General features: G+C 42.9%; 1 protein-coding gene and 1 long non-coding RNA gene across 4 annotated transcripts; one reads left to right on the top strand and one right to left on the bottom strand.

Annotated features, from left to right (window-relative positions):
* Positions 1 to 268: 268 nt before the first annotated feature.
* On the bottom strand, positions 269 to 13,723 carry LOC146236468 (uncharacterized). Of its 2 annotated transcripts, XR_014741008.1 has the most exons (7): positions 13,542 to 13,723; positions 13,138 to 13,229; positions 12,927 to 13,041; positions 12,207 to 12,346; positions 11,995 to 12,120; positions 10,117 to 10,253; positions 9,406 to 9,689 (listed from the first exon to the last, which is right to left on the bottom strand). It is a non-coding gene; the product is annotated as an uncharacterized LOC146236468 (long non-coding RNA). The 2 variants fall into 2 exon arrangements; XR_014741009.1 differs by lacking the exons at positions 9,406 to 9,689; positions 10,117 to 10,253 and adding an exon at positions 269 to 403.
* Positions 13,724 to 15,909: 2,186 nt separating this feature from the next.
* Positions 15,910 to 22,297, top strand: anxa5b (annexin A5b). Of its 2 annotated transcripts, XM_084687093.1 has the most exons (13): positions 15,910 to 16,069; positions 16,288 to 16,336; positions 18,943 to 19,027; positions 19,305 to 19,399; positions 19,648 to 19,761; positions 19,867 to 19,957; positions 20,035 to 20,114; positions 20,244 to 20,294; positions 20,623 to 20,716; positions 20,864 to 20,959; positions 21,281 to 21,339; positions 21,495 to 21,617; positions 21,870 to 22,297. In XM_084687093.1, exons 2-13 carry the CDS (start codon positions 16,334 to 16,336, stop codon positions 21,930 to 21,932), a joined length of 954 nt encoding a protein of 317 aa, XP_084543219.1. In that variant the 5' UTR covers positions 15,910 to 16,069; positions 16,288 to 16,333; the 3' UTR covers positions 21,933 to 22,297. The 2 variants fall into 2 exon arrangements, with proteins under 2 accessions (XP_084543219.1, XP_084543220.1); XM_084687094.1 differs by lacking the exons at positions 15,910 to 16,069; positions 16,288 to 16,336 and adding an exon at positions 17,087 to 17,109.
* The last annotated feature ends 3,631 nt before the right edge of the window (positions 22,298 to 25,928 follow it).

Genomic DNA, 25,928 nt, shown 5'->3' with positions numbered 1-25,928 from the left:
GTAGTGATTCATTTGAGAAAGCATCCTACTAGTGAGCCACATTGACGGAAGATTTGTAATGCGCATCTTTGCCAATTGGAACTCAGGCATTCGTGCAGTGGGACAATTGGATGATACTCCTCTGCTCCCCAAAATATATACAAATTGGACATCTGTGCTGTTACATGATTACAACGGGGACATATATGGGACTAAATAGTCAAACTCAAAAGCAATGATTCAAGCAAAGATTCCTGTAAATAAAAGTTATCTTTAATAAACAGCTCCCAAACAGTATTATTCGTCTGCACCCGAGTTAGAGATTCACAATTCAGGGCTCCTAGACATGTCAAAGATGTGCAGTGTCGAGTATTTCTTCTTTTCTGCAACCAAGCAAGATCTGCAACCTCAGTCTGGAAATCACCTTTGACAACAAAAAAAAATGAAGTCCATTTGTGATCTGTCCCACCACTACCAGAGCCCCATGCCCCCGTGTAGGGCTCCCCACAGCCAGGCATAGCATGTCAATCAAATACAAAATGAATCGTCTTGGCAGTCTATATTTACCCATTAATGCATGGTTTGGGAAATGTAAAGTGTAATAATACAGTGTGAGTGACCTTTCAATCATTCTATTTCTGTGGTCATGTTCCGTATCTTCATAACCACACAGACCAAACAAGAGTGCTGCTGCCATTTTTTGCTGCCATTTTGAATTTAGAACAGGGCCTTTGCCATCCTAATTCAGGATTCCTAACTTGGAAAATGTGTAAATTAGGATGCTTCTGTAACAACTAAATTCATATCCTATCCTAAGATACATAGGATTTTTTCCCCAAAGGCAATTAGGAAACATGTTTCTATGATACCAAAAATCCTAATTGACATCCAAAACTGAGATAAAATAGCATAACATTTTCTTTATGAAGTATCTGAAGTGAGGCCCCTGGCTTTCTGCATGTTTTTTTTACTACCTGACCATCCTGTGATGTTATGGTGTATCATATATGTATCATGTATCATTTTCATATGGTGATATGACAATGTTACTCACTGTACACGCTCAGTACAAAATAGCTAGTATTATATTTTGAGACAGCTTACCAAGAAATGCCTCTACATTCGGAGAGACACATTAACTTTGCCTATTTGATGAATCCCCATGGAGATGCCACATAAAGGCCACATCTATAACTCAATCAAATGACTGAGCCTATATGCTGTATCTGCCATGTATGATTTGGATTTTGTACACATTGGAATGATGGGCGTGAACGTAGAGCTACCTTCTCTGAAGTGACAAGAGCACATTATGCTTTCGCTGGCCCATAATTGGCTTTCACATAAAGATCTTTATTGCCTGTGCTAATATGAATATATTTTCCGTCATGCGTACAATCAGCATCCATTTCCTTTCTCCATAGTGAATGGAATCCAACAAAGCCAATCTTGTTGCCATATCACCCTAATGTGTGTGTGTGTTGTGTGTGAGTGTGTGTGTGTGAGCGTGTGTGAGTTGCCTGTCAGACAATGAAACCAAGGGACAGTATCTCAGAATCTCCTTATTTTCCTACTCTCTCCTGTTCTGCTGATTCTGCTTATTCCGCGTCTCCTCGGGTGAGATGGCAGTTACCATAATGAGATATCAAGATGTCTGATGTGACATTCTCAAATATTCATACATTTCATGCAGAAGGAAGGACGGAAGTGGGAACGATCAGACACCCATGAGGGTCCGCCCTCCCACTACTGTGGCCTGGTAGAGAGAGAGAGGAGGGGGGGGAGTGGAGGAGGGTGGTTGGTAGCTGACTGGTCATTTGTCAGAAGGCTCTTTCTCTTACTTTCTGCCAGCCCATTAAGCATGTGAAGAAAATGCCATTACGTTAATGCATGTCATACTGCAGACTGACAGAGCAATGAGCTGGAGTGAATAAATAAACCTAAATCCAATGACGTTGGTCAGTATAGTTTTTTCAGCTGCATTCGCAGTATCAAGAACACTTTAAGAGGTTATATTGGTCCTTGCTATTTGTTATAACCAATGCCCATTCCTTTTAAATACTGTTCTTTCTCAATAGGATTTGGAAGGCTTTGTGTTTTAAAATACCCTACAACAACCAAATGTATTTTTTAAGTCTGTGTGGTCATTGTAAGTCCTTTATTAAACCACGTCCGCCCATCAACGTTGGTATCTTCTGATGACCTTCTGGTCATCCCAGGGTCCAAAGACAATGCAAAAGTGGTACCAGAAGAAAAAAAGAAAAAAGCACTTTATTTCTTCCCTCCATCATCCCTCCCCCTCCTTACTTCCCTGGAGACAAAGGACAAAAAGAAAAATGGGAAACAGAACAGCAGTCCATTGTCTTTCCCAGCTAAAACGGGTTCCTCGGAGCATGGCAGTGGCCTGGCACAAGCTGCGGCTTGCAAGGTGGACATTTCTCATTTGTCAGTTAGACTCTATGGCTTTGTGGGATTACCGAGCTCCCACAGTGGGCTCTCCCACTGCCACCCAGGCCTCCTCTCAGCCCATCACCATCTGCTGATCTGGCCAGCTTCATCTGGAGCAAAGCTGCCACTGGGAATAAAGCTATCTCTGTCTGCGTGCACAGGGACGCAACCATATTTCCACCCGCATTGCGTTTAGATGGATTGACAAGCCTGGTGCACTGAAAACTGAAGTAGTGAGGGGTTTTACATGGTGCTACTGAAGGAAATACAGTGAGTTGTTAAATGCAACTTTCAGAAGCTCAATGGGTGAAGTGGGAAGTGTGACACAGTCCCCTTCCATCCAAAATACTATTTTAATTGGTGATAAAAGAAGGAATAACCATTGTAACTGTGCAATTAGTAATTTCAGCATCCCACTTGTTCCCTCTTGGGTGATAACTTATAGTGTATGTGTTTTAACAAGGACTGTGTACAGGCTGGGTGACCATAAAACTTCCATCTGTTTGGGACACATGTTCAGAGCCCACCCCAGTGTCCAGCTGGAGCCTTACTCTCACACACAATGCTCTCACACACACACGCACAAATATACACACACCCAAAACAGTAGGCAATGACATCACTGGAGGCAAACCAGGCAGTTCCACCCTCAAATGTCCCTTTGGACACTATTCTGTCACGCTTCCACTGTAAAGAGGTCACTGATTCACCTCATACCATTTTATAAGAAGAATGAATGAGTCATTATCTCAACCTAGCAGAATGAAAAGACACCCCCAAAAAATGATAAATAACAAAATATTAGAAGATGGTAGAAGTAGGATTTATCTCTGGAACTCCACCCTGAAGCTCCTTTCCCCATTACCAACTGAGCATTGGTTATGTTCCCCAGTCTGTCACAGTCTCAGGCAGAGATGGTCATTGGTTTAGGCAACATTGGCTGCCGCCTAGGGCGCCATGAAGAGGGGGGCACCATGAGGAGGGGGGCACCACTTTCCAAGTCTGAAATTGCCCGTTGAACCGAACAAACACCAATGGACCCCTTCTTTTAATGTACCACTGTTGTTGCTCTAGAAGTGAAGCTTGCCATACCAAATTTGCTGGGACCGGCACTGTTCTCAGGATCGTTGCTTGTTAACCAAGATGACATGGTTCCCTCCATTGCACACCACAGATGAACATCTGGTTAGATCTACATTTAGGAGGGTGACTGGACAGTCTCACCCAAAAGGCAATTCTGCTAAGAAAACATTTGCTTCTGTACATTTATGGTAAGAGTATAAAACTGAGTCTTCTGGCAGTGGTGGATGTCCATCTAGGATAGAAGCTAAGATTTGGGGAACATTTTAGTTCCTCTGCCCTTCCTCTCTTTTTACCACTCTCCATTTGAACTCTTTATCTCGTCTCTCTGGTCTTTGTCCATCTCTCTGTGTCTCTCTCTCTGTGTCTCTCTCTCTGTGTCTCTCTCTCTGTGTGTGTCTCTCTGTCTCTGTCTCTGTCTCTGTCTCTCTCTCTCTCTCTCTCTCTCTCTCTCTCTGTCTCTCTCTCTCTCTCTCTCTCTCTCTCTCTCTCTCTCTCTCTCTCTCTCTCTCTCTCTCTCTCTCTCTCTCTCTCTCTCTCTCTCTCTCTAAGATAACATTTCAAATATCAACATCAGTGTCCATTTTCAACATATTTAAAACAAGCAATGTAACAGGCCAATATAATGTGTAGTGTGTTCACCAATCACTAGTAATTGTCCTGGTCTCAAACTGCCACAAGCATAACCATCCTTTGCCTGCATGGTAGCAAATTCCTAATGACAGTTGGAGGCCAAGGATTGGATTAGTAGTCCCAGACAACTATGGAAGCGACTTTAAGTTTAATCACTGGAATTGCTGAGATTAATCAGACAATTAGTCCGGGGGCAAAACAGATAGAGGACCTCTACTTAAACTAAGGGGTTGAAAAACTAACAAGCACTTTCCTAAATAAATGAAGCCACATTACCTGAGGAAAAGTGTGGTGAGCATTATGCATTGCTGTCTTCATGAAAACACTACAACAGCACAAATTCAGATATCAAAGCAAAACTCAGAGTCCAATTAGTCACAGTCTTCCAGGTCTCAGGCAAAATAGATAGGAGCATTTTTTTCTGTATTCAATACATGCCTGATCCCAAATCCATGCAATTAACCTTTGGTGACATTAGCTATCACTCTGTTAGCAACAGAGTGAGCTCACCACAGGAAGAGATTTAGCTGCTCTGGAACTAGACAGAATTTTTTCTTTAAATCTCATTTTGAACTATATCCATTCTGACAAAATTTGTTTTATTTGGCATGAACCTTCAATGTGTCCTTCTATAAATCAATATTTCGTATAGGCTTATTGAATTGCTGATGTGTACATAAGACAACTTTGGCAAGTACTTGTGAAGATCTTCCGAGTTGCAACCAAGTTAAGGTCAAGGTTCACAGTTTTGGACGTGGGATGGTGTTTGAAACTCCAACTTAGCTCTTGCTCCAACCCTACCAACACAATCCTGCGGTAGAGGAAACACTTCACACCATCAGAGGACGTTCTGGACTACAGAGCCATCCCACTATATGTATGTGGAACAGGTTTGATGAAATACATGCCACTGGACACAAATGAAAGACGAAAGTGGACCAGGTGTTAATATCTTAAATGAACTGAAACAGGTTCATACTAAGACACGGAACAGGAAATGAATACTGTATTCTCACTCACACCTGCTGATCAGGAAGTAGGAAGTCTGTTATCATACAGGTTTATCGCTCTTTCCCCTGCCAAGATTGTCATGCATTCTCCTGTCATGCATTGAGGCAGAAATCTCAGTGGTTATCTTGTCACATCCATCCTTCTCTCTATTGTACACAACCAGTAATCTGTCACCACTGACCCTCACCCTGCCACATCCCCCTCCCTCCACCCCTCCTCTCTCACCTCTTTGTCCCATCATCTGCTTCCACGCTCTGAGGTTTAATTGTAAAAAAAAAAAACGTTTTACACTCTCGAGCTTGCCCATTAAAGTATAATCAGACAGTACATGAATAAGTCATCTGATCAGCGTTTGGATTGAGATCTAGATTTATGACTGGATGATAGCCGCTAGGCCGCTACCTGGTAGGTAAGAATGAGGGTTCCACAGCATATAAAGTGATCATGTGAGAGAAAAAGTGCCTCTATTTTGAAAGCCATTTCTTTCACCTGGTTGTATGAGAGTGGTGGAGTGTGTTTAATGTCGTTCCGGTAGTCGGTGGAGGTTGTTCTTTTATACACACTCACACATTCATGCACGCACAGATACCCTCTGACAGTAGAAGAGATGCATATAACACACTCTAGAATTCTACTCGGGGGGTTTCAGAACAGTACAGTACCCAGAACCATGAATTTAAAGATCATTCATGATTTAATACATGAGGAGAAATGAATCATTTAGACCAGCATCAAGCATGAAATATGGCTGGGAAGATTCGGTGGCTATCTTTTAGCCTTGGAGAGTATATATGTGTGCGTGCGTGTGTGTGGGTGTGTGTGTGCGTGTGTTTGTGTGTGTGTGTGTGTGTGTGCGTGTGTGTGCATATGCATTTGTGTTTGTATGATCATTCTTTCAATTTTTTCCATTTAATCTTTGAACTACAAAATCCAGCACAGGCTACAGGAGTCCTGCACCACCCCAACCCCCCCCCCCCCCCTTAGACACTGCAACTGCACTGATGCTCAAAATGAAGTAGCCAAAGCAAATGGACTCTGTAATAATATGTCCCAACTGATAAGGACGACAAAGCCAGCCCTCCCCAGCTTTTGTCCCCTGCTCTAGAAAATGCATGGTGCCTATTTCGTGGATGCATTGTGCTTTGTGTTACCGCTGTCTAGAGGTTCTGGATTATTTACGTCGGCATTCCCTGCCTCCAGCGGAGGGATTTTGTTTGATTCACAGGTTGTGTGTGGGCTAGATAGCGGACTGTCTCTGAGTCTCTCTGGGGGAGCACAATGGGAAGCTATGAAAGAGTTGAACAGAGGCATCCATCTGGCTGCCTGGCTGCCTGTCTGTCTGTCAGTCAGTTTGTCGACTTGTCTGGTTGTCCATCAGTCCCTCACCATAACGGAACAGTGAGGCATGCCAACACATCCAGTCACTGGTTTTACCGAGACACATTCCACCACTTCTAAGAAGGTGTGTCATCTATAGCAAAGTGATGGTGGGTCTGAACGCGAGGAAGCCTCAGGATGTGCGCTCAGGCCGTAAGCCTGGCACAGAGCCTCCTCCACCTGCTGCAGCCACACCTCAGAGTGAGAGAGAACACAGTGTCACAGAGGAAGGAGGAGTTCTTTCAAAGCAGAACCTCCTGGGTGCTGATGTCAGCAGAGTGAAGTTGCGCAGGCGTGGAATAAAAAGTGCCAATTTGACTGTGAACTGAAATTAAAGTGTACAGCAACCGAGTACGAAACACATCACTTGAACTTTCTCACAAAGAAAGTTAAAGTGATGACAAGGCATGTATGAGAGTGTCTATAAAATGCCAAACATCAGTTTTTCATCCCTCCAGTTTGTTTGGAAATCCATGGTGTGTCCCTGGTGAACATCATATCAGTGTTTGTGACTCATGTCCACAGAGCCTCTGTGCTGGAGTGTATTCCCTGTCTGCTGTGGTGTCTCATGTTTGTCCCAGACAAACACACACACACACACACACAATGGGTCAAAGGTCATCAGAGGCTGGAGATTAGAGAGCATCTATCACCTTCAAGTTATCCCCGCCTCATTTTTATTTCTCCCAAGATGACAAACCGACACACACACACTCAAGCATTTTTCATGCATGAATGAATGATGGTTCAGCACATGGGTCTGCCACTTGGATTATATGCATAAGGAGGAGATGGGGAAACGTGCTCTAGTAACTGGCAGCCATGCTCCAAAATCCCTGACACAGTGTGCCATCAGCAGAGACAGACTACAGCCTCAAAACAATAGTCCTTATAGTAATCTTTTCTAGATTGCATTTGTGGGGTGTGTATGTGTGTGTGTGTTTGTTTGTGTGTGTGTGTCTCTAGTAGGATGGAGAGAACAAATGAGGAAGAAAAAAGAGTGACAGACAGAAGAGGCAAGCATCATTAATTATTTATTGTCCTCTGGGAGACTCTCGTTTCTAGAAGGGAGTTTAAGAGCAACTAAACTCAAAACATTGATGTACTCACAGTAACCCACGCAAAAGAACGTTTTCTACTGTGGGAAAGAAAAATCACCCAAACTTGTCTTCAACTTAGTTCAGTTGCTAGAGGCTACAGGAACCAGCATTGCAGTAACAAGGTCATATGGCATTACAGAACCTAGGCTGATCAATCACATGGGGCTCATTGGCCAAATACCTGCTACACACTGAAAGAATAACATTGTTTCAACAGAAAAAATAAAAACTTTTAAAAAATCATTTCACACATCAAAGCCCAGAAAACAAACAACATTGTTATGGACAGTTACCTGCTGTACGCTTTAACAGGTAAGCTTCAAGCCAACAGCCGGTCTCTTGTCATATCTAAAATGGTTTTGCTATCATGCAAACTAAAAGTTTTCTAAAGTTTCAAGTTTGACAAACTATAATATTTTACAACCTTGTGAACAGCGTGACAAATTTACGATACTGCCAACTATAAAGCTGGAACTAAGGCTGCTATGGAACATGAACTGCTTGTTTTTACTGTGGTAATTAAAGCTAGTGTCTTCATGCATCTCCACAACCAATACAACACAAACAAACCCTTGACTGCACAGACACACAGCCACACACACATAGTCTTACAGACACACAAAAGCACATCCTGAAGAACTGCACTGCATTGTATTAATCAGAATGCAAAACATTACACAGGCAGCAAGTTCTGCCGTATGTGGGTGGGGACTGTGTATTCTCTGGATGCTCACAGAGACGGTCTATAACGTTTTCATTTCCACTCCCTGTGGCCTACTAAACAGACTGTACACAGGATTCACTTCACATGTCAACACTGTGTAGCAAAGAAGCCCCCTTGTGAGACAAACTCATCTGTTTAAAAGTGCTAGGCTCATAATTGTAACACAGATGGCATCGGATTAGGGGTCTTCTTGGGTTTTCATGACTCAGGTAGACTGGGAAGTTGTTTTGTTCACTCTCCATTTCTGGTTTTCCGTAAAGGGACCGGGAATGGAGGGAAGACAAGAAACGTAATAAATTAATAAAAGTTTCAGAGAGAGTTCAGGTGGATGGAACAAAGAATCCCATACAAACAGAAACAGTTATTGACATGACTTTTTAAGTAAATACAAATTCTGATGTTTATCCCTTAAGACGCACACTCTGCTCTTGGGGCTGTTATGAGTGTCTCAGTAAAATGGAACGGAGCCATGAAATAAATGTCAGCAACCAAAACCTATATATAATGTAATAAAATATCCAAGTTGGAATTAACTGCTTGTTTATATTCTGAGGATGGGGATGTACCTAGGTGTTGTAAAATCTATCCATATATAAAGGGTTTTATTGCTATAATAGGCATTTATTGACCAAAGTAAGAAGCCTTCTAATCACAAACAGTAATGTCTAATCACAGCTGGAACTCATCCATTATCACAACAAGATGAAACAAAGAACAATGGAGTCGTTCCAAGAAGATAAGTGTGCCAGAGCACAAATAATGGTGAAAAGGAATCTCAGTGTTATTTTCGGAGTGAGGGAAGAGAAAAGGATGCAGGTTCACTTTCTGGAACATGAAGGTAATAATGTGTGCAGCCATGTGTGGAGGAATTATTTGATCCAATGAGTGATGAATGGACTCCCTGTTGTGATTGTGATTGGGCTGCATGTGTACTCTCTTAGGCTCTCCACAGGAGCCCCTTTACCCTACCCCTGCCCTCCCCCCCCCCCCCCACACACACACACACACACACACAAGCATCCATCCCACCCTCCTATACAAACTTGCTCAAAATACAGGTCCCTTGAGTTTGGGTAACACATGAGCATTTAATATCCACGGCTCCTCTCAGAAAATTGAGAGCTCTAATTTGAATTAAAAGTGAAGTGAACTTTATTTGTCCACATAGGACAAATGTTTTTGAAACAGTAAAACAATACAAACAATGAAACAAGAAGTGCCGGAGGTTAAATGAATGTTGAAAGCTTGGGAGGACGGCTGGGATGATGTTCCCTCTGTGTTTAGATGGATTAAAGGTCAGACAAGCCTGTTGGGTGGAGAATAATGTCCCAATCTGCCTAAATTGATAGATCAGATTAAATGGGGGTTTGGGGCAAATCGCACCAATGAACAATAACTATTCTTACACACTGTGTATATTTCCTGTATAGCCTACCGGCTTACATGTTTCCTTTCACTAATATAGTTTCAGACTTTTATAACGCACCAGTGTTAATATGACATATCAATAAGAAGACCTATCCCACAATTGCCTGTGGTATCTCAACAAGACTTGATGTCTCTCCCATTATATTTCCTCAGCTCTTGAATTTTCTTCGGGATTAATAAAGTAAATTCAATTGAACTCATCATCAATATAACTGTATGTGAGCATCTCCTCTGAATGCCTGGATACACAGAGGACAGAGAAGGAAGCCTCAGAGCCCTGATATGTCTCCTCTGACTGTGGAGTGACTCACTTCCATGGGACGTTGATCCATTTACCTCTCAGTAAGCGCCTGGCATCCTTAAACCTCCATTTTTTAACCGGAGCAACAAGGGCCCTGGAGGAGACAGCCACCCTCAATTGATGACACCCCTTCCCTCTTCATCCGTCAGCGTGGGGGCGTCCATCTAAAGTACTTCAACAATATGGTGAGGAAATGGGTTAGCAATTCCCCTTGATTCATCGGTGGCGCTTAGCTCGCTAAGTAAATTCCCGACACAGCACCGAAAACATGAACTACGTACTACTATGTTTTCTTAGGCCACACAACTTCAAATGCTCTTTCTACGGGGTTTAAGGAAGTCAGGGTTAAGGTTAGAATTAGTGTTAGGGTTAGAATACCATCAAGGTTCAAGATTAGGGTTTGGGTTTAGGGCTAGTACAATTCTGAATGGGATTGAATTGTCGGTCCTCGCTAGGATAGTACAACAACCCTGTATGTTGTGTGTGTGTGTGTGTGTATATGGAGGGGGGGCATGTGTGTGTTTTTCATTTTGTGTGTCTTCAGTGCCTTAGTCAGGGGTGTTGAAATAATGAAAACAGCTTGAAACATTTCTACATGGCGATGAGCACATAGAAGCTGCGACTTGTCATCCCAATGCATACAGTATCAAGGTTCCTCACAAATCATGTCCAAACAAATCATCTGAAAAACCAGCTTCACTCATACCCTTGGTGTTATTGCCTTGTTGCTGCAAGGTCAGCCATTTTATGTTTGCGCAGAACTTGTTTTAGTTCAAAGTTGTAGCTGTCTGTTCCATCCAGGCCTGGGTCTAATAAAACATGGCCAACAAAGGCAGAGCCAGCTGACAGCCATCTTACATCAGAGCCCACCCAGCCTTGAGCCTCGTATTCCAGTTTTATAGGAGTCACTGTCCCTGTACCTAACATGGACATGGTCCCAACGCCTGCTGTGAGTCCTCTCATAAATAAATGTGGGGAGAGGCAGGAATATAAAGGTTCTCTGACAGAATCGCGTGGCCTCACTATTGTACACATACTGAGGCCTGGAGCCATTTTAAAAGCCACACAGATTTCTCTCCCACTTCCCTGGCGAAGGAACACTGCTGTGCTATTATCATACAACAACCGGTCTACTGTATATAAAACCAATTACAAGGGACATGCTGATGGTTAAATGCAATTCCTTTCTGCAGTGACAGAGAAAATTAAGGAGAAGTTAAGTTTAGAAAAAAAACTCCTTGAATCTCTCATCCTTGACCTTTGTGTGGAAGAGGCTTATAAATGATGAATGGTGTTTCTTCACAATCAAGTGGGCATGGGCCAGTGTAAAGTTTTGATTTATCTCGACTTGATCAATATAAATGAGAGGTGGAGGAAGATATTACTCATGGAGACTAATTCTTATGAGGACTTTCTTCCTGGGACAAATCAACCTGGCACACACACACACACACACACACCGGGCCAACACACGCACACACACACAAAAAACAATAAATACGCACACAAACAAATGAGGATTTATCCTACGCTTGGTGGAATGGAATGCCTATACTGTACATCACTGCCTCAGAGTGACAGAGAGAGGGATATTGTGGGTTCTGAAACGCCGTTGGGTTCAAAACTTTGTCATCAACACACTTCAAGATGAATGTACTTCCCTGTGCGCAGCCTGTAGAGCAGACTTTACTTTTAAAAAGCTGATGGTGGGGAGAAGGCCTTTGCTAACACCTCCCCCCTCTATAGACCTAGAGATCTTGAACGTTGTGTGTAAGACCAGGAAACTCCTCTTTGGTCTAATGGGAAATCCAACAGTCATGGATTCAAGTCCCTCTGAGTGAGTTTAGGGGTATGAGTGTAACCATGTTGAATTGGTTAAACTTACATTACTGCTCAATATAAACGCCACTCACCCTTGCCATCAAACAGCTAGCTTTTCGGTGGTGTGACTGGTTAAAGCGGTGTTTATGGCAGGTGGTCGTCACAAGTCAGGGGACCCGAGTTTGCACCCTAGTATGGGCAGATCAAAGGGAAGCCTCCTGACCAGGGACACAATGACACCTGTTACACCAAGACACACACGCCTCTACTCTCTTGTGAGTGAGCCTAAATATTCATGACTCACCTTGGACCAATGTTGTTGTTTTTTAACAAAGGTATGTAACACAACTCCAATTGTCCTTAATGAAGCCTAATATCCATATTAGGATGACGGCCAGGTCTAGGGCTTTGTCTCTGCAGGCATCCCACATTGCAGGCTTCACACTGTGAATATGATAGACACTGTTGTGGCTGACTGAATTGACATTGGAAGTGGCCAGCTGCAGGTTAGTATCATTAGGGGCCCGATGGGGCAAAGCATGGTCCACACAGCTCTATCATTCTCTGAGGAGATGGAGAGAAAAACTGCCAGAGCTCACTCAATTACTGAACAAATCAGTGGGTGGAAACGACCTGTCTGACCCTGTCTGATCGCGTGCACGAGCACACACACACCACCACACGTACAAAAATGGCAAACTCACAACCTCATCACTCATTGATATGATGTACAGATACTGCACATCCATATTCATGGTTCTAGCTCAAATCAATGAAGCAGCAAGCTGCTGTCATTCTGATCCATTTCCATCCATCTCTCTTTCTCTTAATCCCACTACATCTCTCCCTCTATCCTTCTCCCTAACTCCTTCTCTCCTCTTCTGTCCTTCTACCTTTCTCTCCCTCCCTTTCTCTCTTGCTCTATCCCTATCTCTCCCTCTCTTCCTTTGTCACCCCCTCTCTCCCTCTCCCTTCTGTTACCTCTCTCTCTCCCTTCCTTTCCTATTCCCTAATTTCTCCCCACCTCTTCTCCTTCTCTTGATTTCCTATGTTGTAGTCCGTTTTAGGTTAGTTCAGATCCATCCCAACCTCTGGCTACTGCTGTGTCTGCTGGTGTAAACAACTTTCTCATCATAATCCTGAGGGGAAATGAGGGACTCTGTGAATGGAATATTAATCTCAAAATGACTCAAAGGATTTTTGCCTTAACTGTAAATAAAGTCTACTGTACATACCACTACAATAATTATATTCCACACACACGACCATGTTGTCTTTTTGGCTTCGTTTTTTCAGTCGTTTTTAGCACTGCAGCTCTGACTGCATGCTGACAACAAAGGGATTTTGTGACACAATACAAGTGTAATTACAGAAGGACATAGAAAACACATTCAAAAACTGCACAGATACATTACTAACTGCCACCCAGCTACTCATCTGAAGGATTTAACATGTGGTCAACAACCTCTCATCGATAAAGGCCACTCTCTATTATGCCTCACTCAACACCCGTTGTGATACAAATTAATACAGCTGCCTTTTGGAAAGAAGGGACTGAGCAGAGAGAAACTAAAAACTCTCAAACCAGACATTCAAGTTTAGCAAGTATTTTCTTGGAATACATATTTGATAACTTTACCCTATGTTTCCACGAAATCAACAAACCAAAACTAATTCCCCAAACTAATCTCCCTCGTAACTATCTAGAAAACGCATCATTGCAGTAGTCTGGTTGAGTTGTCATGGTGATGTGTTGCCGACCGTCACATCGTAAAAAAAGGCATAGAAGCCATGCTCTCTTTAGTTCAAGTAGCTCTACTAGTCTAATGACTTCAAGATAAGGTCACTGTGGAAACGGTCTGCACGGTTAAAGTGCCGTTCTCTCCGCAGAATTTGGGGTCTCTGAGCAGTTGACCTTACTCGTGTGCATACGCCTAGCCTACATAAACATAAATTATGTCAAAATCTCATCTCTGGAAAAGGCACAAAGGCGCCTTCTCCTGGTTCTGGGACGCAAATGCACTGTTACCAGCTACGTGCAGTCGTATGTAATATTTTGGAAACGTTTGGAACAATAAACAAGCCCTACCCAAATCAAGGGGTGTATGTGCATTTCACTGGAAAACATTTTATAATTCAGATCTTAATAACATCGAGGACTCACATCCAATTTACTGTAGAGAGCTGGCATACTGTTATTCATTACAATTATTGTTTACATAGCACCACCTGCTGGTATAAATTAGATTTAGCCATTGCGGCAGATCGACGCCAGCAGATGGCGGTAAAGGTGCTGTTGTGAGTTTAGCGGCTGGTACGCAGACCTTGTTTAAACACAGTAGTTGCTTTCCTAGGAAATGAACTCCATACACAGACCCTACAATTATGTCACTGAGCAAGGCACGGAACATAACACTTGTAGACATGCCCGTAAATAGAGGGGTTCTTGTACTTCGAACGACCCCAGCCATCTGACTCCCTAACTAAAACAATGTATAAGTGTTACGGTTCAAATGTATGTGCCCTCTTGCGCATGTGTGTACAACACCAATGCAGAGTTTAATGTCTACACATCTGTCACACATCCTACACAGGACATAATTGGACCTGAACAGCTTGTCCATAAACTGTTTCTTCATTAGTCTCACAAGGTCATAAAGAAACTGATAAAAGACAATTCCGTACATTGGTACATTTCCAGTAATGAGGATGAATGTGGCGAAGATATCGGTTGTAATCAGATGATGATGATAGGTGTCTTATTGATTTGAAATAGCCTGTGTCTCTGGTCAAATAAGCATGTGTTAGTAGGAGTGTGTGTGTGTGTGTGTGTGTGTGTGTGTGTGTGTGTGTGTGTGTGTGTGTGTGTGTGTGTGTGTGTGTGTGTGTGTGTGTGCGTGCGTGCGTGGGTATCTTTACCTTTTTCTCAGCACTATGCAATCTTGGTGACCAGACCAAACAGTACAGAAGGATTCTTTACTTGGGAGATTCTGCATTTTTGAAGTGGACCTTCAAGGTGTTTCGTGATGGGGAGAAGGCAGGGTTTACTCCCAAGCATACAAACTGTTGTTAGGTAAAACAAATTTGGGGATTTTCAACTACTTTTCAAGAACAATGGAACTTGGAAGGGAAAGGACGTCTTCCTCTTACAGAACTATATAAACCTTATCTTTTGTTCGATTGCCTCTCTGCTGCAATCTGTGTGTTTTAGCACAGTCAGTTGAGGCTTAGGTCAACACAGCACAGCCCGAAAGACAAAGAGGAAGAAACCAAAAATAACCTATGCAACCAGGTTATTTCACAATTGTTAATCCTGGAATTATAGGTGGACAGGACATCTCCACAGAGGATATACAGAAATCAATGTATAGTTAAATGTATTGGACAGACATCTTGTGAAATTTGATTGGGAAAGAAGAGCCTCTGTTCAGTGCCCTCTGACTTGTCCCTCACCCTTTTTTGACCCCATGCATTTCACTGGGGTGTCTGGTGTGCCACCCCTGGCATTAGGCTGGGGGTGGAGTCTCGGGACATACCTGTGTCTGTTTGTCTGTCTGGTCAGCCTCTTGGCTGTGCTAATCTGGTTTCTCCTACGAGAGCTACGATGCTCCATAATCAGAGTCTGAGCCCGGCTCAAAAAATGTATTGTAAATACTTCGAAATATTTGATTTAGTTCACACCATAGAACCAATGGAAACGTTGTGCACTCAACAAGTGAATCAATTGATAAAATAGTGGCATGATGTTTGTAAGGGGTCATGTTAACGGTTTAGTAAAGAAATGCAATGTATTTATGTTATTTGGCTTGAGTTCAATGTAATATCTTAATATGTTGTCATGAAAGTTTTCCTGTAGCCATATACGTACGTTGCAATTAATGTTACAATTTGTAGCTTTAAAAGGTCAAATACAGTATCCTTTCCAATTCGGGTTGAGCCTGTGACCTAAAAACACTATTTCCCAGACTGCTAGGTTGCTGTGCTGTGAGCGAGGAGGTTAGTCATCTGGGTGTGGCCCGTTTAGACAGTACGGCTGGAGCTAAATTTTCCAAGAATTACAACTCCACCTAAACTCAATAGGCTATACTCTGCACCGGAGCTGTCCCTCTCTCTTCATAGATTGTTCAGTATAAGTCCCGTGCTGTAACATTGTCGTCAGTGCCTCCGGTAAGTGTTAATCTCACTTAGACAAAGATTAACGGTACATCTATGTTGAATAAAGTCCTATTTTGTCTTCGAGTGTTTGCGTGTTACCTGGCTGCGCAAATGTTATAACGTCATAGACATGGCTAGGCTATCTTTGTGATGAGAAACCTAGCATTTTTAAACTTGGATAAATTGAATATCTAATGATCGATCATAATGTGAATTTATTTCCTGCACAGACTTATCTCTCTCCGGTCTGGAATCAAACTGAAGTCTACTTTCAACATGGTAAGCTGTCAAACACTTATTAACGTGAAGTTTCATTGTTATATTACAAGTTGAAGAAAATTATAAAACATAATTTATTTATGAAATTTCTTTCCATTTCGTTTGCGCCTGTGTAACTCAATCCATGGTAACGCCCTCACTTCTCCATTAAATAATAATTTGTATTATCTGTGAGTAAAAGGCCGTATGGAAAACATGAATCATTGATTAGGCCTACTTAGTTAGGCAGAAAGTAATCCTTTTCCTTCCTGATACAAAAAAGTATCTCTATACGGCGTTGGCTACAAGATCAGTCCCTTTCATTTAACGTGCCCGTAAACGTTATGTTAACTCTGGAAAAGGACTTTGCTCCTTTAACGGGCAGTTCATCTCGTTTTGTGCGCGTGTTCAGAGGGGCTGCATTTGGGGAAGCTCGTATGACTCATAATCGTGGGTTTTTCTCCATCTCGGCTGGGTCCTCCACCCTGCCTCTTTATTCTTGCTCACTCTTTCTAGTTGTCTGTTTTCCTCACACTTATCACAGGGATCACATAGTTTTCCTTCTGCTTCATAAAAAATGTAAACTCTCTCTTTACCTTCTCACTCACTCACTCACTCACTCACTCACTCACACCAACACAACCACATGCAAATACACAGACTGGGAGGAGCCACCAGTAAACAGGTTGGATGTGTTTCATGTTTACCTAAAGGCATAATGCTATCCTTCTCCTGGCCACCAGACCTGCCTCAGTGACAGAGAGACCAAAAGAGGAAGTTGAAGTTCACTTGAGGTTTGAATTTCAAGGCATCTGTTGAAAGTAAACTGTTTAATCTGCCATATAAACTACATGAGAATGAGCAAACTCTGGAACAGCTTAAGCAGAGTCAAGCTCTGTTCATCTTGCTCAGTTCAAGCTAATTTACTGAGGGATGAACCAATCCGAGCTGCCATGAGCTCATCCTCTAGTCTGGGGTCAATCTTGGCTGGAAAGACTGAGTGTGTCCATAGCAACGACAGACCATAAATGTGGGAGGGGTGTGGCTAGGCTTGTTCTCCAGATTATTTAAATCCAGTGAGGAGAGAGCCGTCAGTTAGGGTGTGTGTGGGAGTACATCATTCTCTTCTGAACCTTTCTACGGTTTCCTTTTAATACTTTCTGAAAATACTTTTCTTTGGTCTTTTTTCAACACTCTCTCTTACAATGGCCCCCTCTCATTTCATCACATGTGCTCCCTGCCTCCCCCTCCTCGTGTCTGGACTTGCCTTTCTGGACACAAACAGAAAAAGAGAGGGGCTAGAATGTGAAATATTTTACTTACAACTGTACTGGCTCAACTAAGGTGGTGAGTGTAATGTTGTAGTCAGGACAGAGTGAGGTTGTGGTGGATAGGGTTGAGCTTTGTTCCAGGTGGATAAGGTGGTGTACTCTACACTTGTTATTGAATTTGTCTCAATGGCATCTTGATTAGATCTCAGATAGCTCGTGGTGCTGAGTCCTGTGCGTGTGTGTGTGTGTGTTTGTGTGTGTGTGTCTGCATCTGTGGGTGTGTTTCTGTATCTCTGTGTGAGAGGGAGATTTTCAGGAGAGAGTTTGATTTGGTATGACGTTTCTGACAATGACAGACAGACTCCTGGTTGTTATAGCAGCTTGTTTTGGGGATTCCAGAAAACAGAATTGGAATTCTGTTGGGCTCAGTCAGCTGGCTATCAAAGCATTCCTTTAGTTTTTCCACTTTAAACAATGCTTCCTACATGTCATAAAGACCATCACCAAATACGCCAGCTATTCTGACACGTCTTTTTACAACCATAATTATTAACTACTTACTAACCGAGAGTGAGGTCATGCCGGGAAATATCAAACTGAGGCTGGAACGTATCGACCGAGCGATAGCGAGGTATTGACCGGCGAGGAGGGCAATACGCGCCTGGCATGACTACCCATTAGCCAATCAGAAAGCTCGTACGGTCGTTGCCATATAATAAAGAAGCTTATTGCACTGTAGCAGTATTATGAGGCTGTATTGTAGTTAAAATACTTAATACTTATTAATATAATTGCTTCATCCTACCATCTCCAGCAGAATGACTGGATAAAGAGCGTGGGGGTGAGTGTGTGTGCCTGCGTGTGTGTGTTAAATTGTTGAGTTGAGTGAGCTGAGTGGTGCAATGGATGCCTATTTGGTGTTGTTGAAGAATATGGCTCTATGGAACAGACGCCCACACCCATGGTAACCACCACTCTCTTTAGTGATTTACATTTTTCCAGCCACTTTAGAACAGGGAGAGATGATGTCCTTTTACGTAGCTTAGAAACAGTTTCTAAAGCTGCATTACACATCTTTCTATGTATGTGAGCATTATGTACAGTTTGTCCAACAACATTATCTAACATCTGGCATTGTTTTTATCACTCTGCTGCTTCCCCGATTAGGACAATAAAACATTTTACCACACCAATAAAGACAGCTAAAGCTTGTCTGGCTTTTCTTATCCGGCTAAAATAACCATGATATTACTTTTATCTCTATTGGTGTATGTTGCCTCTGGAAACAGCAGAGATGGAGATAACAGGATTAAACTGCTTTACCTGTCATCCACCTATGTTGTGCTGCTCTGATAGGCCAGCAGAGGAACTGTGAAATCCAGCGGCAACTTCAACGCCAACGCAGATGCTGAGGTTCTGTACAAGGCCATGAAAGGGATCGGTGAGTGTGTGTGTGTTGATTGTGATTTTGAGCGTGTGAGTGTGACTTCAATTTTATTGGATGTTGTAAAGGATGTGTTTGAGTGTTAATCGATAGACAATGTTTCCCTGTGGATATTGTAGAGGAGCCTGTGAGTGAGGCCTTCATTAAAGAGTCTGTCTTTCACATCACCAGAGCCACATATGTTCTAGAACATGCAACGTACTAACACACAGAGACGGTTACTATGGTTGCCGTTGCCTGGGGGTGGAAGAGGTAACCTGAGTTGTTGCTGTAGGAACGGACGAGGACGCGATCCTGCAGTTGGTGGTGTCCCGTAGCAACAGCCAGAGGCAGCAGATCAAAGCTTCCTACAAGACCCTCCACGGCAAGGTGAGGGCGCAACATAACCACGCCGCAACCCGACCACAAGGCAACTGTAAGACAACCCAGCACACCAGAGCCCCAATGCAACCACACCTTTTGGACAAAAGTCTATCAAACTGCACATCCGCACAAACCTTAACACAACAACACCATAAGTAGAAACAAAGTCTTAGCACCCCTTTTTATACATCAACCCAACCCACATGTATCTCTCTCTCTGTCTCTCATTCTCTCTCTGTCCCTCCCCTCTTCAGGACCTGATCAGTGATCTGAAGGGGGAACTGGGGGGAAAGTTTGAGACTCTCATCATTGCTCTCATGACCGCACCCCTCGCCTATGATGTCAAGTCTCTACACGATGCCATCAAGGTACATGGTTGACTGGATCAATACGAGATGGACAAACAGACAGAAACAGACAGAAACAGACAGACATACAGGTGGGACCTTTAACCTCTGCTCTCTGCCCTCCAGGGGGCTGGGACAGATGAGACAGTACTGGTGGAGATTCTGGCCTCCAGAACTTGCCAGCAGATTAAGGAAATTACTGCGTCCTATAAACAAGGTAATCACACATGTCACATGTCATTCCCGTACAGGATCATGGCATGCAGAGAATGAGAATATGTGTGTTTGTTTCAGAGTATGACCATGACCTGGAGAAGGACATAGCAGGAGATACCTCAGGTCACTTCCAAAGGCTGCTGGTCATTCTGCTCCAGGTATGGTTGACCTCTCCTCTCCTCCTCTTTCGCCTCCTCCACTTTCCTCCCTTCTTCTACCCTTCTCTCCCACCCTCCCCCCATTCTCCTCGTCCTCTACTCTAGTCTAACAACTTATGTTCTTTACAGGCCAGCAGGCAACAGGGAGTACAGCAGGGGAATGTGGAGGCTGATGCTCAAGTAAGTGTGGATTTAAATAGTAGGTTTCTGAGATATGGGTCAGACTCCAGACTGCACTGCTGTCTCTATGGCCTCGTTGAGCAATGTTTTGCCAACAAATGTGTGACCATCACATTTAAGAGATCAAATTCCACATTCACTTGGAATGTGTGTGGAAAGAGAGATGGGAATGAAGGAGGAATAGAAATTCCTCCAAGTGAGTTGAGATCCGTAGTGTGGTGATTATGTTACTGCAGTTGAACATTTTCAGCTTAGTCGAAGGAATATTTTTTATCTGCAGTCACTTGTCCTTATTGCCTGTATGATGACGCTGTGTGTGTGGTTCAAGGCCCTGTTCCAGGCTGGAGAGAAGAAATTTGGCACAGATGAGCAGGAATTTGTCACCATCCTGGGAAACAGGAGTGCAGAGCACCTGAGGAAAGGTGTGTGTGTGTGTGTGTGTGTGTGTGTGTGTGTGTGTGTGTGTGTGTGTGTGTGTGTGTGTGTGTGTGTGTGTGTGTGTGTGTGTGTGTGTGTGTGTGTGTGATAATGAAGGTGAGTCAAATATTGAAGGTGTGTCTGTGTTGCAGTGTTCGATGCCTATATGAAGCTGTCAGGGTATCAGATTGAGGAGAGCATCAAAAGAGAAACTTCTGGAAACCTGGAGAACCTGTTGCTGGCCGTGGGTAAGACACACAAACTCCCTCACACACAGTGCCGGTCCGTGCTATAGGTGACATAGGATGCAATTTCCCAAGTGATGCAATTTCCCAAGTGCATCCAACTAAATTAACCCTCCCGCTGTCCTTGAGTTTCAAACTCACGACCAGCAGAGGGCGCCAACCAAGGCACGTTATAGGTCCGTTGTTGTGCTTGGTGCCCCGGGGGGTTGGTAAACCTTGCCTAGGGCACCAAATGCTCTAGGACTGCTCACACTATATCTCATTCTAACGTAGTACCACTAATTCTCTCTCCTCACATCATCTTTGTCCATCTCTAACCTGTAGTGAAGTGTGCTAGGAGTGTGCCTGCTTACTTTGCTGAGACTCTCTACAACTCCTTAAAGGTAAGCAGATCCATCAGTAGCATAACTATATGATGGTAAGTTGACATGTTAGCACTTGAAAATCTGACAAAAAGAACAATACCTAATGTGTTGTCAAATATGTTTGTATGAGGTTGTGTTTTATGAAACGCACACGGTGTGTGTGTGTGTCCCAGGGGGCAGGAACTGAAGACCAGACCCTGATCAGGGTGATGGTGTCTCGTAGCGAGGTGGACATGATGGACATCAGAGCAGAGTTCAGGAAGATGTTTGCCTGCTCTCTTCACTCCATGATCAAGGTACTCACTTGCACACACAAGAACAGTCTCACAAATGCGCTCTCTCTCTCTCTCTTTCTCTCTCTCTCTCTCTCTCTCTCTCTCTCTCTCTCTCTCTCTCTCTCTCTCTCTCTCTCTCTCTCTCTCTCTCTCTCTCTCTCTCTCTCTCTCTCTCTCTCTCTCTCTCTCTGGCTCACTTACACACACACACACTCACTGTGCCATGTGAATGCACACACAGAAACTCACACTGTCTGGCTGTGTGTGTTACAGGGTGACACTTCTGGTGACTACCGCAAGACCCTGCTCCTGCTCTGTGGCGGGGACGATGCATAACCATGTAGATGAACCTAACCATATGGAGGGTCCTCAAAACGCTTCTGCTCTGAATAGCCCCACTGGCTGTCAATCACCTGTCATCCAAAAGAGAAGCCACAACAAAGCTTTGTGATTGACTGTGAATGGGCCAATGTCCTACCACATCTTTAGAATAATTTTATATCCAACTCCAAGGTAGCTAATCCAGTTAGTAATGACTCTTACATGAAGCTTTTAACCCACTAATATGCTCAACATGATTAACATGAAGTTGGTGCTCCAAGATATTATGTAGTCTTAGCTTAGTGTTTTGTACTGTTTCTAAGGTCCACATCAAAGAACATTCCACAGTAAAAAAAAAATATATATATATGTTGTATTCATTTCTGTGTCTTCAACTCCACAATTGAACTGCCATCTCACACACCTATTTCTAGTTTTACTCAGTCACTTTCCACAGAGTTAATAGAACCTCTAGGATATGTTTTAACAAACATTTATGTGAATCACCACCATATGGAGAGAGAGATATGTCGAAGAGCATTAGAACAGACAATAAAGGTTCAGATGGAGAGTTAATGTGAGAATGTGCATTGACACACTCTGTCCACTAGGGGAAGCTAAAACACTATGAATGGGACAAGGGGAGGCTAACCATGTATCTGATGAGAAACACTCACTAAATTAGCTTTTAAAATCCCCAAATAATTTGTACGGCACGCTCTTCATTACTATAATAGACATACTATATAGACCTATATATACAGTACATATATTGTGTCTACCCAGAAGTGAATTAATGATGTTTGCCATAATGAAAAGTTTGAGGTTTTGCAGTAGCAGTACAACAATGTGTCTGGGAATACGGAGACAGCATTCAAATATAGAAAAGCAAAAATCCTATTCAGTTTTGAACTGATTGTGTGTGTGTGTGTTTATGGCAACATGTTTCAGCAGGAACTACAGTGTAATAGACCAACGGGATGTCCTTTGGGTGAGGAAGTATTACTGGCGGCCACATTATTCTTTAGTGCCCACGCCTCAAACACACATACACACACCTGTGCCAATAGTGTCAAGAAAGGTTGTGTCCTAGCCCATGATACGAATCTTTCCATACTGCTTTGGGTAAACACCATAGACTGTAAGGCAAACACCCATCATGTGGTCTAGTTTGTGAGTACCCAGATCCAGTAGTTCTCAAACTTCAGATCTCACATGCAATGTTAAGCCTTTGATTGTTGGGATCCTTCATAAGATCTCGAAGTGAAAGCTTCATATAAGATATAGATATTAGTATTCAGTATTAGTGTAGTGTAGTGCAGTTTTTATCCTGAAGGATAAATGATACCACACTAGCTTCACTCCTAGACTAAGAGACAAAAACAAAAGCCATTTTTTTTTTGTTAAACTGTGTGTAAGTGGAGATTATCCAGTGAGAGGACTTTTTTGTAACACAAGACTGTAATCTATATCCAGAAATGTGTGTCTGATATAAGTTCATAACTCTTCATAACTAACTAAGAAGTGAATGAGTTACAGTGTATGGTTAATTTTTCATGAAGTATCTAAGTAATGTTTACCGTAGATTTTAGATAATGTAGGTTCCTTATGGTTCCATGCATTCCGTGGGCGGCATTTCCTGTGTGTGTGTATGTGTGTGTGTTCAGTCACCTCAGTTCATGTTACTCTAAACTGTGTCCCTAACTGTCATTTGAAATTGTTGTTGTTGCAGAGGCCATTGCCCTTGATGGTTGCCGCGATTGTTACAGCCAGACAATAACTGTGGGCAACCAGCAGGGCATGGGGTCAGGCCACATCGAGCCACAGGAAGAACAATACCTCTAACTCCTCCTACCACTCTTTGTGTGTGTGTGTGTGTGTGTGTGTGTGTGTGTGTGTGTGTGTGTGTGTGTGTGGGTGTGTGTGTGTGGGTGTGCGTGTGCGTGTGTACGAGACAGGCAATAGGTCATCTTTGTAGGTCACACTTTACACTTCAGTAATGATGAGGTCACTGAATTTTGTTTTGAAGTTTTCTTTCCCTCCACTCCTAGCTCCCAAGCCTCCACTCTACCAGCCCTGACCTTCCATGGTCTGGGCTCAGTCACTGTCCACCAAGCCAATTAACTTCACACAATCAATAATCTGAATTGATTCAAGCTGACGTTTTGCTTCAAGTTCCTTAAACAGATTGAGCTTTTATGTTAATAGATAGCCACACACTATTAGCAACATACTGTGGCTTCAGAAAGTATTCATAGTCTTTCACTTTCGGGTTATTTTTGTTGTAAGTTTAATTGTAAATTGACAAAATTTTCATTTTTACCCATTAATCTACACTCAATTACTCATAATGACAAAGTGAAAACAAGTTCTTAGACATTTTATTTGCAAAGTTCTAAAAAATACAACCTACCAGAGCTATAAAACAGTCAATCCACAGCGAAGGTGAGCACAGAGTCAAGAGACTCTGAGGATGGTGACTGCAGCCTGCTCTACTTCACTGATACTTGGGGAATGCCTATACTATCATAATAAACAGGAGGTTCAGCTTGTCTGGCCAGACTAATCTGTTGCAAGGTCCGATTTAAGGGGTATGAGTATACTCCAAACCAATTTCCCCAAAGGGACAAATAAAGTATGTTGGTCTGTCATTGCCCAATGAGCTAATAGACAGGATACAAGGCATATCCAACATTGGTTTACATTTCAAGAAGTAGACAAAGAAACCATCTCTAACAGGCAATTGTAGCACGTCAAACTTTCACAAATACGCTTTCATTCATCCTTGCACATTCTTTCTTTCTCTCATTCATTGATTCATTGCTATTCTCACTGTTTTCCTTTCTCTGTCTCTAACACGCATGCAGGAACAAACATGAAACATTTGATATCGATGGCTCTGCCGTTCATCACATCGTGTTTGTACTTGTTGTGAAGAAGACATGAGGCCTCGAAAGACGCTGGGAGAAGTGTGCACTCTAATCACATAATGGTCTTGTGTGTATAGATGTTTTGTTAAGAGGATCTGGACATTTCCTCTCTCTGTGAAAGAACATGAAGAGACTTGCAGCTCCCTACAAATCTGATCCTACAAAGAGAGAGAACGGAAGAAGACAAAAACAAGTGAAGGAAAGAGGGCTTGGGGGAGTTCAACTCCGGATGGGACAGGTGGTAAGTTGGCGGCTGTCGGAAAAGACTAGAAAGATGGAATTCCATAGGACTGTCATGGGAATGCCCCTTGGCCCTCTCCAGAGTAAAACACTGCGGGATTCTGGGCTTTGACAAATTTTCGTGGAACCATGCACCATGTGTGCATGTCTCAAAATCAGAGAACTTCCTGCTGCATTTTGTCTGGACGCAGGCTGTAGCTGGTCCTAGAACAAATGTTGTTGACATGGTAATTTAACAGATGTCCCACATCAGATTGAGATACAAATCTGCTGATCAATCAACGTTTTCCAGCAATAGTGCTTTTGATTTGGGCTTTAGGTGGATATAATGTGACCATGTCCATACCCTAACCCTCACAGTGCTGCCCTAACCCTAAGAGAGTCATTTGTATAAACTACAAGCCCCTGCTGCAGAGGACCCTAGATGGCACGCTCATACACACACTCACTCTCACACACACACTTCCACGTCTTTGGAAGAGGGAGCAGAGAGGAAGATAATGGAATGTGGCAGGACCTGTTTAACTACATAGAAAGAGAGAGGGAGAACAAGAAACTAGGAGACAGAGAGAAGAAAAAGGTCAAAAGCAAGTGCTCAGAAAAAAAGTTTAGGAATTAAGAGTAGTTTCCCTTTCAAGCGATTGTCCTTCTGTCATTCTACTCTGAAAAGAAGAAACTGTTCCCATAAGACACTTTTCAAAGATCACACACACAGTGCATTTGCTTTGAGTGTTCAAGGTCGACAGACAGAGTGAAGGGCGTGACTGAATGGAACAGGCCCAGGGAGAGCACTAAGGACAGAGGTCACATGTCCATCTCTCACCTGTGACCTTTCCCTTGA

The sequence above is a fragment of the Hypomesus nipponensis genome, chromosome 22, assembly GCF_054491055.1.
Source record: "Hypomesus nipponensis isolate SF chromosome 22, ASM5449105v1, whole genome shotgun sequence".
NCBI lineage: Eukaryota > Metazoa > Chordata > Actinopteri > Osmeriformes > Osmeridae > Hypomesus > Hypomesus nipponensis.
Note: the sequence above shows the minus strand (reverse complement) of the source record. Positions and strands in the feature narration are given on the sequence as shown.

Coding starts and splice junctions, on each gene's coding strand:
- anxa5b (XM_084687093.1), top strand. Junction 20,717..20,863: donor TGCAGAGCACCTGAGGAAAG/GTGTGTGTGTGT, acceptor TCTGTGTTGCAG/TGTTCGATGCCTATATGAAG. Junction 21,340..21,494: donor CTCTCTACAACTCCTTAAAG/GTAAGCAGATCC, acceptor TGTGTGTCCCAG/GGGGCAGGAACTGAAGACCA.